The sequence below is a fragment of the Odocoileus virginianus genome, chromosome 20 (assembly GCF_023699985.2).
Source record: "Odocoileus virginianus isolate 20LAN1187 ecotype Illinois chromosome 20, Ovbor_1.2, whole genome shotgun sequence".
NCBI classification, from domain to species: Eukaryota; Metazoa; Chordata; class Mammalia; order Artiodactyla; family Cervidae; genus Odocoileus; species Odocoileus virginianus.
The window spans coordinates 46,571,403-46,588,035 of NC_069693.1; the positions used below are offsets into that span (position 1 = coordinate 46,571,403).

Below are 16,633 nucleotides of genomic sequence, written 5' to 3' on the forward strand. Positions count from 1 at the left end.
CCTCGCCTCGGCTTCAGCTGAAGCATCTCCAGAGAGAAAGGAGCAGAGAAGGCACCACCTCTAAATGCCTCCACCACTTGGCCAACGAGACGGGGCGTCCGCCAACCCGACATGCTCGGACAGACAGACAGACAGATGGGAGTGAGGTGAGAGGACAGAGTGCGCGGACCACAGTGAGCACACAGGGCCCGACGACACGGGCGTCCCGGACGCCGCCCCGTCCCCGGGGCCCGGCAGTGGTGGTGAGAGGTGGGGGTCGTGCTACTGACTTGCTAATGACATTTTCCAGGGGCTCCGGTGCCCTGCCGCTCAGGGGGTCTTCCATCTTGGCTACAACGGCGTTCTGCCGATCACTGTTGAGAATTACTGTAGTCTGGGGGACGACGCTAGGGAACAAAAGAATCACAGAGAAAAGAAGACCTTAACACGACAGCGTTCATGGTGAGAGCAGAGTCATCAACAGTCAATGCCCCTGCCCTGCTCCAAGCGGGGGAGGCCCAGCAGGGCCCCCCGACGTGCATGAGCAGCACGGGCAGAGGGCCAGCTGGGGCGGTGGGGGGGCTTCTTAACAGAGTCTAACCCTGCTCCTTGCTGGTACCGTCAGAAGTGGCTTAAGAATGTTCACATCTTTACGAAGAAGAGATGGGTGCCGCAGCTGTCACTGCACAGTACCCTGAAGCAGCAGGTCTGCATGGAAACCCACCCCAGGGAGCTCCCTTCTGAAACCTAGGCTTTCGGCCCCAGGCCAGGCGAGAGTGCCGTGTGCCAAGGGGCGAACCTCTGCAGCAGGGCCCCCGGGCGACTACACAGCGCTGACCGCTGGGTTCTGCCAGGCCAGTGCAGGACCCACAGCCCAGGGCCGGAGACTGTGCTGTGATGGAAATGACGCTCCAAGAACTGTGGCCTGACAGGGGCAGTTCCTCCGGGGAGACGTGTGCTTAAACACATGGCAGGCACAGTCGTCGAGACTTCTTGCTCCTGAGACCTCCAATCCTCGGCGCTTCCGGCCACGCCTCGTGCAGGAAGAACAGGTGGTTGGGATGCACAGCTATATCACCCGGGAAGAAGTCATCCCTGGACCTCACTTCCCAAAAATCAGCGCTGGGAGGACCGTTTTTACAGGCGGAGCACTCACATACCCAAAAGCACCTGTGGGAACCCCACCCTCCATCTCAGCCACACAGTCAACACCCCCAAAATCAGAGGCACAAATGGTACCATTTCCTGCCACTTGGCACAGTGACTCACAGGGCCATGGGGCATTCTCCTAACATAACAACAGTCACTGCATTCCACTCACAGCCATTATCGTCTTCTTAGTTATTCTACTCAGCTGTCAGTGACACCGGAGGTAACCCCCCAGGCCCTGACAATCCACCCGCAGGGCAGTATGACAGGTGTCCAGGTACCGAGATGACATGTACAGGCACCTATGTGACGGCCCCAGAGACTCATGTGTCAAAACAGGAGATGGTATTTTCCCAAGCGTGTTCCCGGAAGGCTGGTGTCTCCCAGGTCCCCGCACAGAAACATCCATCCCCTCACCCCCGTGATGTGTGAGCCCTTTCACAGGCTGACACGTGAGCCAGAAACAACAGGTTAAAACGGGTTCACACCGATGACTGGTAGAGCCACTGACTAAATAGACCTCTGCTTCCTACAGGACCTCAAGGTGGAGGAAACGCTGGTCGGAGACAGCCACTTCAAGCTGGAGCAAAGGCGGCCCAGGGGGCACCTGGCTCCTTAGGTGTGCAGGGCCCTCAGCGACTAACTCCCCGAGGCCCTCCTTCCAGAAGGTACGACGTCCTAAAGATGACCCCTGGGACAGCACCTCTGGCCGTGGTTGTTCCCTTGCACAAAGCCTCCCCTCAACCACACCAAGGAGCCCTGTCCACCCAGACGTGAGATCACAAGTGCCCTGCGGGGTCACTCCTCACTGCCTTCCACGAAGTGTGCATGAAACCACGACTGCCGGTTTCAGCGCCCAGACAGTTGGACATAACCAATGGTGACGGACTGCTGAGGCTGCTGGCACGCATGGGAGGCGAGGAGGAGCCCTTCACCTCCCACACCCTGATCTACACAAACAAAGTTCCGAATTTAGAAATGTAAAATCTGAAGACAGAAACAGAAGTGGTGCCGAGCCCTGCTTCATTTTAAGAGACAGATTATTCACGCTGGCCAGAGATTCAGTAATTAACGCACACTAAAGCCCCATCCATCTAGCGGGGTGGGAGGGTATATTCCACAATACTGCACTGTTAAGAATTAGCTGTAAACTAGTAGTAATTTGCACGGTTTTCCTCAACTGTGTACTAATAGCTATAAAGAGTTCTCAATCTAGACGAGATTAAAAAAAAAAAAAAAAAACTCTTCAGGCCTTATGGTTACAATAAATACGTTTTTCAGCTTCAAGTTCTATCTGTATTTCTGTTACTAAGGCGTGTAATAACCTGGTTCACAGGATAAAATTTTGTGAAGAAAATGAAATGGGAATCAAAGTCCAAAAACGCAAAGGGGGCAACGTAAAATTTGACTGTCTAAAGCTTATTCACAGGATTTTTTTTTTAAGGATGACTGTACTTGGATTATAATGGAAACACTTAAGAAAGCAATGAATCAGTCTGTTTTTAAACATCAGTATTAACATGCCAGACAATATACCCTTTCCGCTAATGGAGTTATGTCAACCTCAAACTGTACAAAATAATACTTCGGTTTTCAGAAACTATGCAACATCCACATGACACTAAGAAGGAGGCAGCAGTTATCCTGAGGAGCGAGTGTCACAGCATGTGAGCGTCCTGCCGAGGCAGAGTCACAGCCCCAGGGACCAAGTCAGACACAACCTGGGGGACTACTGGGAAGGGGGGCTGCAGAGGTGATTAAAAGGCCCAGCTTGTTGGCATTAGATTAATCAAGGAACAGATCATCCTGGGTGGGCCTGCCCTGATCAGGAGAGACCTCTAAAGGAAATTTAGACTTTCCCTGGTCTTGGAGACGCCAAACAGCTCCTGCCTGCGGAGTCCCGGCTGGAGATGAACCTCCTCCCCGTCCTCCGCCCCACAGACTGACTGCACACATGCCTGGCCACCCCCAAGGCTGTCAGTCAATGCCGTGTAAGGCATAAGCCTGGGCCCGTGTGCCTGGGGCACACACGCTTGTTTAACCTTTCACCCAGACAGGGGCTCTCGGGGTGGCTGCAGGCTTTGGTTATTACACATAAAGTTGCCATGGACACTTGTGTGGAGGTTCTGTGTGAACACGAGTTTCCACTTCTCTGGGCTAAGTGCCCAAGGATGTGCTTGCTGGGCCACGTGGTGAGGACAGGTTAGCTTGATGGAACAACGCACCGCCGCCTCCCTGCAGCAGTGGTGGCCCCATCCACACGCCCACAGCAGCGGTGGGAGGCCCGGAGGTGCTGCACTCGCTGGCATCGGGAGGCTCCCTGGGGAGCTCTGCGGTCTCCTCGCCACGTTCTCCTGCTGGCTGACGCTGCTCAGAGGCTCTCCATGTGCTTACTCACCATCCACACCTCCTCTCTGGTGAGATGCCGGTTTCTGCTTTTTGCCTGACTGTCAAACTGGATTGGCTGGTTTTTCACTGTTGAATTTCGAGAGTGTGGCTTACAAATAGCTTCTCCTAATTGGGGGTTTTCTCCTGTGTCTTTATCCCAAAGTGTTGAAGCTTTACATTTTACCTTGAAAGCTGTAATCCACTCTGAATTAATTTTTGTTCAAGGTGAGGTTTCCACCAAGGTTCATCTCTGTCATCTTTCCTGTGGATGTCAACTGTGCCAATACCATTTATTCAAAAAGCTGTCCTTCCACCGTCAAACTGCTTGTGCAGCTTTGTCAAAATCTAGCTGGCATATTTGTGTTGGTCTAACTCTGGCCTCTCAAGCCAGTTTCGTTGATCAATTTATCTATCCCTGGGTTATTCTGGTTTTAAATCTTTATGTGCTCAATTCATTCCCTCACAGTCTTAAACCATAACTATATCTTAACCTAGAACTATATGTCTGCTCTTAAAGTTCCTATTAAATGAAAACTTAACCAAAAGGGAAATGGCTGGACCCAGAGACCACCGATTGTTTTAATTCTAAGATTAGGCTAATTTGCAAGTTGGACATTCTCATCCAGTTTTAAGATTACACTAGTTACTAGTTGAGTACTCTTGCCTAAGTATACTCTCATTCAGAAGTAAGGGTCATCCCACAGCATGTGACCAAGGGCCGCCACCCTGCTGGAGAGTGACTGTGGGCGCAGGACCCCTACTGCCCTTCAGGACAATCACACAAGGGCTGCTCCCCATGGGCAGGAGTGGCCTCACCCTCACCCTCGACGGGCAGCGGGCATTCCAACATCTTCCCTGCACTGAGAGGCCGACATCCAGTCCAAGGTCACATGGTTACTCAGTGGTAAGGTCAGGTTTGATTCCAAGTCCTTGAGCAGCAGAGCCAACCTTCTTGGCCAAAGTCTGTGGAGCCGGATCTGTACCTCACAACTCCCTGAACCTCAGATTCCTGTTTTTTAACAACTTCTCTGGGTGATTCTGATGGTGCGCAGGTTTCAAACACCACCAAGCACAACGGCCCTGGCCCTGCTGCGGCCGCCCGGGCCTCCCCCACAGCCTCTGTGCTGCGTGTATGCTCTGTTCGGTGATGTTTCCCAGCCGCCCAGCGGGATGCCCAGGACACCAGCAGTCCTGTGTGGTCGAGGAGCAGTCTCAGATCCCAGTGGTGTTCCCGGACTCACACGGTTGGTCTGCACAGTGAAAAGAACAGAGCAGGCATCCAGAGACACAAAACCCGCGGCACAGGTTAGGACACCGTCCTCACTCACGGCAACCTGCATCCTGAGCTGGTGCCTCAGTAAGCGCGATGCTGGTTGACACTGGACACTCGCCAAATGATGAGCATTAATACTACTGATTTCTCACCTCCCGGGTTACCCCTCAGCAACCCTCCCTTATGATTTTTATTCCCCTTTTACTGTTGAGGAAATTGATGTTTAGAAAAGGGAGAACCTGCCTGAGGTTTCACCACTTACAGGTAATGGAGCCTGGATTCACAACCAAAAATCTCTCATGTCCTTTGCCACTTGCTGGTGGAGAAGAGAAATAATCCTATTTCAATGACTGCTACCACTCACCTTTCAGTACCAGGGATTTTAATCGCTTTGTTTTGATGGATTTGAAACCAAATGTCTTCAGCTTTCAGACATGTACTGGCAAGCATTTTCCAATTACACTTAACAAAGTGGCCCCCAACTTCTCCTCGGTGTCAGGAAACTGCTTTGGGAGCAGGTCAGAAGGTCCTGAGCTGCTGTCCTAAAACAACTCATCAGTCCCACCAAGTGACCACTCTGAATGGACACTGTGGCCACCATCAGTGGACAAGCGGCCACAGGCATGATTGGGGTGGGGGGGGCAGGAGTTAAACCCACCAGCATTCCTTAGGCTCCGTTACAGAATGGGGTCCCTGGGAAGATCAAGTCTATGTGAGCAGCACAGTCACCCCTTATTTCCAGTTTCCAGGGAGCAAAGAGAAAGTAGGCAGGCCCTGACCACGCGTTCCCCAAGCAAATACCGGGAAGAGAAGCCCAGCCACTACCTACAGCGATGTACCGTGGGCACCGGATGCTCTAGGGTGGGGCTGAGTCCCAGGACAGGAGACTGTCCTCAAGTGTCCACAACTGTGCCTCCACCCAGGCTGAGGGCACTGCCATCTGAGCAGAAGCTTAACCTCTCACAGACGAGCTAGGTAACTTCAGTGCCCAAAGGCCAAGTCCTCCAAAGAGTCCTCACCAGACAGGGCCGGGGTGGCCAGGCTGCGTTGTCTGCCGCAAACCCCACCCCCTACCTTCAGGACCGAAACCGCACTCGGCTCCAAGGTTCACCAGGACCTGCCACCCTCGACCTGGGATGAAAGCAACGCTCACGCACTCAGGTGTGGGAGTCGTTCTGGCTTATCCCTGAATCACTGTGACTAACAAAACAGCCTGTTTGTGGCCCACTGCCTGCTTTAATTGGAGAAGAAAATTCTCCAGTATTCTTGCCTGGAGAATCCCAGGGAGAGAGGAGCCTAGTGGGCTGCCGTCTATGGGGTCGTACAGAGTCGGACATGACTGCAGCGACCTAGCAGCAGCAGCAGCCTGCTTTAATTCTTTGTAACAGGGCACGCTGACCGCCAGTAGAGAACACCTGTGCTGAAGACGAGAGGCCTCCCTCCTCAGACACCAGTGCTGGGTCTCCTTCCACGGTAAGCCTCCCATCCCTCCCCCCCCGAGTGCCAGAGCGCGTGTGTGTGCTGGTCTGCTGCTCTGAAGCCTTGACGGAGCGAACCCCTGACTTGTCTGATGCTCTCTGCTCTGATAAGATTTAAAACTGTGCTTTTCTTCTTCACAGCAGTTCCTCAGAGTAATCTGAGAGGCTGTCTTTGGGGCTACAGTCCTCAGTTTCGTTCAGATAAGATTTCGTCTCTTCCTATTATAGACTGTTGATTATCATGGTCAGCACCCGGGTAAGGCGGTCAAGTCAGGCATTATTTCTGCTCACACGGTGATGCCCAACTTTGTCATCTGTGATGGGGGGAGTTACAGCAGAATATTGAAAAATATGTGGAACAGTGTTTGCCTCCCTCGCATCTACATTATACTCTGCTGACACTGATCTTTTTGCAATTCAAAATAATCACTCATCCAGTTCAATCCCTGATTGGGAACTAAGATCCTGCAACCCACGCAGTGTGGCAAAAAAAACACTTCTATTTTTAGTTTTGAGTATGCAAAGAAACCTCTGATTCATTACAATTGTTTAAAAATCATAGGAACACATTAAAGCTTTATAAGAAATGCTTAAGTTTTTAAAATTAAAAACCTGGTATATGTCCATTATATCTCAATAAACATAAATAAACCATTTATACATTAAAAAAGAATAAAAGTTGGTTGCTTTTAAAAGAAACACAAGCATTTTTCTAGTTAATCAGTATGTTCAGTTCAAGAAAACCAGCGAAAACCAGCTGGCTTTGACAAAGCCACTCTCGAGGTCTGGTTCCACAGGAGCTCGCTGGGCACCAGGGATCGCTCCCTGGGCCCTGCACTGCACAGGGGCACTCACACTGGCCCCTCAGCAGGCACCCATAGGACAGCACCCTCAGCAGGCCTGCACCCCAGGCTCAGCTCAGTTCTAACTACTGCACATCCTTCAAGTGGCTGTACCTGGCCTCAAGTCAAAGTCACTCAGTTGTACCCGACTCTTTTGCAACCTTCAAGGACTATACAGTCCACCAGGCTCCTCTGTCCATGGAGTTCTCCAGGCAAGAATAGTGGAGTGGGTAGCCATTCCCTTCTCCAGGGGATCTTCCCAACCCAGGGATCAAATATGGGTCTTCTGCATTGCTGGCAAATTTTTTACCATCTGAGCCACAGGGGAAGCCCAAAGTTTGGCTTCAAACAAGCACAGAAAGGGTGTCTTACACTAGTCCACATAAACATCCCTGAACACACACTTGACCCCTCCAGGTCTCACAGCACACCGGAGGCCCATCTTGAAATGCTCACGGCAGCACGTGAAGGACAGACAAGTTGTCACATACTGAGTCGGCAGCTCAGCACAGGAAGCCTCAGGTTCGCCACTTCCGATGCCAGAGCAACATGGCTTCAATGTTAAAGTCGCACACTGCTAAGCCGGGAATTATGATGAGTAAAATCCCAATGTGTGGTACACCGCAAGAAAGGAAAAAAAGCACCCATCTAAGAATTCAAGTCCACTTTCCTTCTCCCAAGCAGAACAGCACTGCTGGATGACACACCATTCAGGTAACCTCCCAGGTGTGTTTCTTACAATTAAGCTTGAGCATCAAAGAAAAAGGTTTTCTTTCTTTGTCATCTTTTTTCTTGAATTTATTTAAAGAACCTCATTCAGGTTTAGAACCTGAAAAATCTGTATCTAAAAATGCCAACTGAGTTGGCAGTATTCCACTGGCTTCTATGCTCTGGGAACCCAAGAGAATAAAAAAATACTTCTCAGAGCTGATACCAAAGTCTAGTCCGGGCCCATTTTCATTAGAAGTAACCCACGGGCAAGTGGGCTTGGAGCTGCTCTGGGCCCTATGTGCCTCTCGAGCAGGACAGGCCGGTGCAACTGCAGTGGACGACTCCTCCCCCACCACCCAAAGTCCTGCTCCCAACTCCTCAGGGTTGTCCTCACTTGTCCTGGAAGATGGTGAACTGCCCAACCACACTCTCAACCACTCTAAGAGGCCTAAGGAAACTTCAGTTACTTTTTAAAATACATGATCCGGATGTAAAATAATCCAGGATTTATATACTTCTAACTTTTATTTTAAATATCTGAGGCCCAGAGTACTTGGAGAAGTACTTCATTACTCAGAACATTAAACAATTTTTAATTGTTTTTGGAGACTTTCTTCTCTGCGCTCCACTACCCACACTTAAGACATACGTTTCTCATTTGCTTGTGTGTTTATAAATTAGTCACTTTCTAATTTAAATATATCCTTTTTCATCAATGTACTAGGATTAAACTCTTGTCCTTTACTTCTCCCCAAATTTTCTTGTTAACAGCTTTCAACTACTGGCAGTTTTTTTTTTCCTTTCCTTTTTAGAACTTACATGGAAGGAAGTGCCAGATTTAATATCTTCTTTAAAAAATCATTCATATACAACCTATTTTAAACAATACCTAAGAAAACAGAGAAATGACCTTTCCTTCTGTCAATCACACATTAATAGGTATAAGTAATGGTTTTATTAATATTAATAAACCTGCTGCCAATAAGTATATTCATTAATATGACAATATGCTTCTTTAAAACTAGAAAAGCTGAGTTGTGTGAACTAAATTACACATCTGAGTCCACATGAGGAAATGTTACTCTCGTGTTATTTGTGAATGCACACAGAGAACAGCTCACAGGCCTCTGCACGATCAAAGCTCCTCCCCGCAGAGCGAAGCACGGGAGGTTCTGACCAGGAAGGTTGCTAGCGGGTCTCCTGGAATGCTGGGGAGAGAAGGGGCTCCCCGCAGCCTGGAAATGCCTCCCCGGAGTCAGGCAGGCACGTGGGAGGGGCCAGGGCGGGCAGTGTGGACACGCACAACTCGGCACAGCTGTACACACGCCTGCCACCCCCGTGCCGCCCATGGCAAGGTGGGGGAGACCAGCGGCCTTGGGGTCCACGCACAGCTGCAGGGGCCCCTGCGACCCTGCAGACTCACCCCCGTCCCCCGCCCCACAGGCCCACACAGAGCACAGACGGGAGCCTGAACATCATGCCCCTACCTCCGGGGACGACCTTTCCCCACACGGGGACAAAGCGACAAGCCACCAGGCTGTCCTCACTCAGGGCGGGAAACCTGCCTTCCTTCACTCTCGTCTTAGCTCTCAGAGCAGCCGTCCGTGAGGGGGGCCCAGGACATGCCTGAGAGAACCCCCAGGTCTAGGGGCAGAAACCGAGGGGCTGACAGTCTGTGAGGCACGAGAAGCCTCCCTAACACCACCTCTCTCCCCACACCCACTGCAAACGTCCCATTCGGAGTGAGAATCCGGCTTCTAACTCTGAGCCCAGACTCTTCTCGCTGAGCCCAGACTCTTACTGTGTTCTACACTCACGCACAAAATATTTCTGGATAATTTTAACATAATGTGAATTTTCCAGAAATTTTACTATTGTTTGAGTCTAGAAAGAATTGTACATTGCTTTACTTGTCACTTTAACAGGAACCACTCCTTCTGTAATATTCCACCACCACTGGCATCCCAGTCCCAGGGCGACAGCCTCCTGGTCATCAGCTCTGACGTGAGCCTATCCATGGCCTCCTGACGTAGCTCCCAGCCTTTTACATATTGTTACATGTGTTACATTATTATACACTATACGCTACCATCCTTCAGTTTTTTAAATTATAAGTTATATTTTCTAGACATTACATCTTAGGGTAAGGGGTCATTACAAAAATTTTTTCTTTAAAAACGGCACTGTTCCTGGCAAGTCTGAGTCTTACTGCAGAGAAAACACGCTCCACCAAGTGTCCACAGGGAGAAAAGACACGGCTGACCATCAGGACATGGTATAAACACTGGGTGAAACACCATAGATCACCTGACCTTCCTCTGGGGACAGAGACCCCAGGGGCCCCCCCAACCCTGGCTGGAGAGCAGGTGTCAGGGCCATGAAGTGTCCCCAACACACCGTGACACTTCTGAGAGTTACAATGGCCCACACTGCAGGTGTCGTCCACAGCCATCCCAGGGAAACCGACAGGCAGCCACTGGATGCCGGCCCATCCATGCACACCCTCCCCAACCCCACGTGCCCCAAAAAGCACTGCCCCTTCCCCGGGGGGCAGATGGGGGACCTGCAGACCAGGCAGTAGCCTGTTTGGGCCCCCACTCCTGACCACCGCCCCCCACCCTGCCTCCGCACTCAGCGGGAGGCAACAGTTGGCCCAGAGACCAATGGTGAAGGCCCCAGCTCTCATCAAGCAGACAGGTGTCACCACCACCACCACAAGACTTCTCCGCAGCCCATCGTGGGAAAGGACAGAACTGCCAGCAGGACTGACGGATGCAGCCACCCCGGCCTGGGCTTCCACTCGTCTCCGCAGAACCTGGGGGTGCCCGGGACCAAGCACAGGCACACCGGTCAAAGGCAGGGACACCCCCACATCGGCCCACATGCTCCAGAATCTTTGCTTCAAACAGAACCTGAACTACTGCACGTCCCACTACAGTTAGGCTCTAAATAGAGAAGAAAACTAAGAGGCACAATAAAAACTACAGGCTTGAGTGGAAAGTCTGATACTCTCAAGTGAAATTTATAAAAAGCTACCTCTGAAGAAAAAAAATCTCCCAAGACTAGCCAGATGGAACAGAAAAAGAGAAGAAACAAATGTACAGCTTCAAAGCTCTGGTGGGACGGTTCCAAAGCAGAGATGCACCAGCTTATGTCACGAAGAAGCTGTGAAGATGACCTAGCTGCCTGGAAAAGGCCCGTGTCTCGCCCGGGTCTGACTCGCATCCCACCCTGAGTGCCGAGGGCGCGGCCTAGGGAGGGGGCTCTCACCATCGCACTTTGTTGCAGGTCTGGGTGGCACCGAGGGGCGAGCCGGCCACCATGGGCACCTGGATGGGGCTGTGCTGCTTGTTGGTGACCAGGTCCAGCTTCTCTTCCAGGGATTTACACGTGGCCTCCAGAGCCTGCAGCTTGGCTTCAATGCTATCCAATCGCAAGCAGATCGTCTGGTTAATGGAATACAGGAATGACTGCAAGAGAAAAACAGAAGAGCTTCAGGAAGGGCCTCTGGAAGTCCAAGCAGACAGTTCCAAGAACACCAAGCAGCTCTCTCCCACACTCGGCTGAGTCTGTCCCCACAGGACAATCCCAGTACTCCAGCTCGAGTTGTGAGCAGCAGCATCTCCAGAAACAAGCTGGACCCTGTCCACTCACAGCATGACTGGCTCTGCTCTGAGTAGTTGTGACTCTCAGCTACACTGAAGTCCACAGAAAACAGAACCTAAGTGGGCTTTACGACATGAATCTATTCATGAGTAAACCTACAGATAAAACTAGTCAAATGCTTCTATGAAAACAGATTACACCCAAAATCAAAAGAGCCCAGAAACCTGCCTGCTCCCAGGACACCCACCGCCCCAAGGTGAGGCGTGGTGCCAAGGCTCCCGCGCGTGGGAGCGGCACACCTGCCACCTAGCGGCCATTGGAAGAGCTGCCGCACCTTCCACCGCCGTCACCCAAGTCCTGCCTGGGACCAAGAACCGGCTCAAACACCCGGTGGGAAGCTGCCCCCTCCCCCAGCGGCCACTCCTGCCGTAGGTCAACAGGGACACAGAGGGACATGGGCTGCGCCCCTGCTGGCCTCACAGCTGACATGGGAAGGAGGCTGCCAGGCTGGAGTCAGCCCGTGATGGCTCAGCTCAGCAGAGAGGCAGCGTACGAGGCTCCTCTGATGTAAGCATCATGACAACCACTCACTGGTAGCTGAAGTCCCAAGGTCAAATCACTAATGACCCCATTATTTTTTATAATTTGAAGACCTCAACCATGAGGTTCCCAAATTCTCTAAACAGTAAAACTGCATCGTCTTAATTCTGAATTAGAAATTATTCTGCCTGGAGTTTGGATGAACATCAGTTATTATATACCAGTAACACAACTTCACAAATCAATAAAACAAAGAAAGGCAGAGAATAGCACTTTTAAATAAGTCTCCTAGATACAAGTGATATTCACACCAAAAATCATCCAAATCTCTCTCTTTTGCAGAGCTCTGGCAATCTGGTGAGCACACTTTTCCCAGGACATGTGTGGCAGGTTCCAGCTGCGGCCCGAGGCCCTGCCCGCAGGCCAGGAACGCGGCAGGACCCCTTTCACTTGACCTTATCCACGTCTGACTCCTACGCTATTCCCCACACAAGCCTCTTCTGTGATAAAATTACATTTTATTTTTAACTATACAATGTAGGGTTACTGAAGCAGTGGTCCTCTATACATTAATCTGAAATAGAAATTTAACTGGATGTGCCTTCACTCCACAAGGTTAAGTTCATGCTGCTTCTCAATGTTAACAAGACAAGCCAGACATTTCTCCACAGAAGGCCCAGGTAAAGAGAGAATACAGCTGTACAGCGCAGGGAACTTTACTCAGGACTCCATAATGAGAGGCATGGAAAAAGAATCTAAAAAAGTGGATACATGTATGTGTATAACACATTCACTTTGCTGCACTGCAGAAACACACACACTATTCTATAAAGCAACTAAAAGTTCCTTTGGTTTTCCTCTGCACTGCAGTCCTAACTTCTCACAGGAGCTGGTATTCATCTCTGTGGCTCTGCAAACAGCAGACCCAACAAGTAAACCCAAGAACCAGCGATCGCCCACTGACTGAGCCAGTGGTTTCCAAGGCCCCATCTAGCAAACCATAGAATTTAGGTACCCTAAACTATAGGCACACAAGTGCTTCATCACTGGGGGAATGGTGTTTGTTCCCTCCAAGCATGCAAGGTCCATGGGTCTGTGTAGGAAGAGGCCACAATCCTGGTTAAATACTGTGAGTCTTCAAGGGGAAATGTTATGGCTGTATGCGCCTTGTTGGGGGTTGAACAGTGACTCAAGAGAAATAATACGTCCACATCCTCAGCCCCAGGACCTGTAAATGAGGCCTTGCTTGGAAACAGGATCTTGGCAGATGTAATCAAGATAAGATGAGGTCATCCTAGGTGAGGGTGGCCCTGCCCTTGTAAGAGACAGAAAAGACATGCAGGCATGGAGGAGGCCACATGAAGATGGAGGCAGAGACTGAAGAGACGCGGCCACAAGCCCACAGATGACTGAGGCCCCCCCCAGGAGCTGGAAGAGGCAGGAGGGACACTCCCGCGGAGCCTCCGAAGGGAGCTCAGCCCTGCAGAAATACTGATTTCAGACTTTTGGCTTCCAGAACCGTGAGAAAGTAAATTTGTATTGATTTAAACCCCTCCTCACCCCAAATTGTGATAATGTTACGGCAGCACCACATCAGATATAAAAAACCACATATATTAATATTTTCACCTTTATAGAAGGGTCCTGGCAATTGATCTCTAGTCGCTGGCGTTTCAAAGCTGGTTCATCTTCATCTGTCACTACATGATTCTCCAATACAACTGAAAATCAAGAGACAAAAACCACTTCAATACGAAAGGTTTAACAGAGCTGTTTCATGTTCAGACAGTAAACCATTCCAACACCTTAAACAGAAAGGTGTCACCTGAGGTTAAATGAGAATTAGCACAAACTGTTTCATATTTTACTATTTACAGATTTAACTTAAAATTATCAGTCAGGCAGAAAATAGGATCTCTCCTTAATCTCAAGAAAAACTGAGACATTGGATAAATTATCTCCCTAATGTGCCAATGAGTTGATACTAACACTGAGACTGCAGGTTTCTTACTCAAGGCTCTATCCAGCCACCCTTTGCGACAGAAACCAATTGCTAATAACGATTTCTTCCCAACTTTAAAATAAGGTCTTGTCAGCCAACCACCTCATTCCAAAAACAAAACCACTCTCAGAATACTACATCTTCTCAAGTGCTGGTCATCAAACTGGTCTCAAATGTAACACACTAAGTTTCAGGGAAAGTCACTCCCCTGTAGTGTGTCTGAAATTGAGGTCTCCCACCAGCACCTTCCAAGGGGGCGTCATGATTTCTCCACTGATAAGTCACGTGGCCCAAGTTCAGGGCTGACACAATATGGCCCCAATCCTGATGTCTTTACACCTGTACTTACCAGGTGATTTATCTTAAAACTCTAAAATGCAAAGACACTGAAGAGACCTGAGGCTCTAGCAGGAACCCTTCAGGGTCCCAGGCGAGAGCACTAAGCTGGTCTCCAGAGGTTAAGTCACACCTAAAGCTCTACCTGGCGGACAGCAGCCACAGGCCAACGAAGCCAGAAGCAATCTGTTCACCAGAGGGCTCTGCATCATACACTGTGTATTCACACCTCACACACCTCCGCAAGATGTGCGGGAACAAGCTCTCACTTAGTTAAGAGAAAGGAAAACTCCAAGCCTACACGTGTTGTGGTAGCAACACAGGTTCTCAGAACCTTCATCGAAGCCTGCTTAACTCCCACTGGAAGCTGGTGATTAAAACAGGACTGGGAGGATGAAGAGGCTCTGGCAACCACTCATCTAATCCTTTTAATTTGCTGACGTCAAGTCCAGAGAAGCTAAGTGACCTGACCAGGGACACAGCTGGCCTCCTCTCCCTTGGCAGCATGAAGCACCTCAAGGTGATGAGCAAGGGGCAGCAAAGCACTTGAGGAGGAGACAAGCCTGCGGCGGCAAGAGGAGCACACGCCTGGGCTCCACTGCCTACGAGCCGCGGGGCTCCTGGTCCATTTTCTTCTTTGTCCTTGGGTTTTATAACTCTGCATGCACTACTTTTAAAATTAAACAAAAAAACCCAATGTTCATTTTAAAGCCATCACGGTCACCTAGAAGGGCAGACCTGACAAAGGTTACAATCGTGCGTGTGTATGCAAACGAGCAAACAGACTGTGGCTACGTGGTGGGTACACACAAAGTCACAGGAACCTAACGGAGCATGTTGATTTCAAAAGGAAATCAAGAGAAAAATGAAAGGATGTACATGCCAAAAACTCAAAAGCAGTTCTCTTGCTAGAATTATGGGAAACTTCTATTTCTTCTAGTTGCTTGACTATATTTTTAAATTTTACAAAGTTTACATTTTAGAGACGAAAAAAAGATCTCAATCTTAACTCCCTCCTGACGTAAATGTGGGGGTGCAGCATGGTGCCTGCTGGTGTCGGCGGGGGGGGGGGGGTCCCTGGGGCCAGAGATGGCGGGTCCCCTGTCCTCAGAGAGCCCTCCCTGCACACAGTAGGTACCCGTTACACAGCCATGAGCTGTAGTTTGCAGCCATTTAAGGAAGCTACATGGAACAAAACCAGGATCAAAAATTACTCCTCTAATCCTTCTCTGGACTGAAATCTACAGAGGGAGAAAAAAAATTTTTTTTAAATAGAGGGAGAATTTACTTGGGAAGTAAACTGTTAAAATTCTAGTAGTTTCTAAAAACACTTAAAATTTATATAACTGGGCCATTTTTCTTTTATTATTGCATTGCAGTGTGAGTGTTTTCTAAAGAAATTGTCTACCCAACAAAATGTGAGCAACTGTTTTTAAAACTGTGATGCCTGTTGACAGTGCTGCTTTGTTTTCAGTTCAGTATATGAGGAGCGGCACTAAACGAGGCCAAGGCTTCCTGTTCTCGCTCTAAACAAACCGGTTCGCTTTTTACAGAGAAATCTGGGGTTAACAGCTAACCTCAGACACCCTGACTTTGCTCAAGGATCTGCCAAGTTTTTGATCATTTCAGTTACCAGGTGACAGTACTTCTTATAAACAATTCAGAAGCAAAATTAGGGAAAAAACTGACTAAAGAATATAGCATTTCTGAAGGGGTATCCCCATCTCTTCATGATTGCTTGTTCAAGCCTAAAATTACACGTGCCGCCCACCGTCCATACATAACTCATTTCCCAACTAAGACTCTTCAACTAAGAGATCATACAAGAGATCATACAAGATAGACATCATCACACTTTGAGATTTCTGAAAATTCTCTTTTCTGTGGGGAAAACAGTCAGCATTTTCAATATTATTATTTCACAAAGAGGGCTTTCAAGGTGGCCCAGTGGTAGAGAATGTGTCTACCAATGCCAGAGGCTCGGGTTCGAGCCCTAGGTCGGGAAGATCCCCTGGAGAAGGAAATGACAACCCACTCCAGAATTCTGGGCCTGGAAAATCCGTAGACAGAGGAGCCTGGCAGGCTATAATCCACAGACTAACAAAAAAGTTGGACATGACTTAATGACTAAACAATTCCACGAAGAATAACCAAGCAACCAAAACAATTTCTGTGATTTAATTATGTATGCTTATTATTTTAAACTTAACAGATATATTAAACACATAAAACTTTATGGGGAAAAAAAGAGAGAACACTTACTAAGAAACCTTTTTACAAAATAAAAGTGCTGACAAAGTGTTTCATAAAGTTCTTGAAATCTAGAATT

At 49.2% G+C, this 16,633-nt stretch overlaps 1 protein-coding gene across 8 annotated transcripts in view; it reads right to left on the minus strand.

Annotated features, from left to right (window-relative positions):
* Positions 1 to 16,633, minus strand: part of BANP (BTG3 associated nuclear protein) — a 70,285-nt gene that overhangs the window by 33,064 nt on the left and 20,588 nt on the right. For 5 of the 8 annotated variants that reach the window (XM_020905850.2, XM_020905849.2, XM_020905853.2 and 2 more), the window contains exons 3-5: positions 13,596 to 13,687; positions 11,091 to 11,290; positions 270 to 386 (exon numbers count right to left, since the gene is read on the minus strand). In XM_020905850.2, coding sequence (XP_020761509.2) covers positions 270 to 386; positions 11,091 to 11,290; positions 13,596 to 13,687 — 409 coding nt within the window. The remainder of the gene's footprint in view (positions 1 to 269; positions 387 to 11,090; positions 11,291 to 13,595; positions 13,688 to 16,633) is intronic. The other 3 variants (XM_070451417.1, XM_020905852.2, XM_020905855.2) reach the window with 1 other exon arrangement.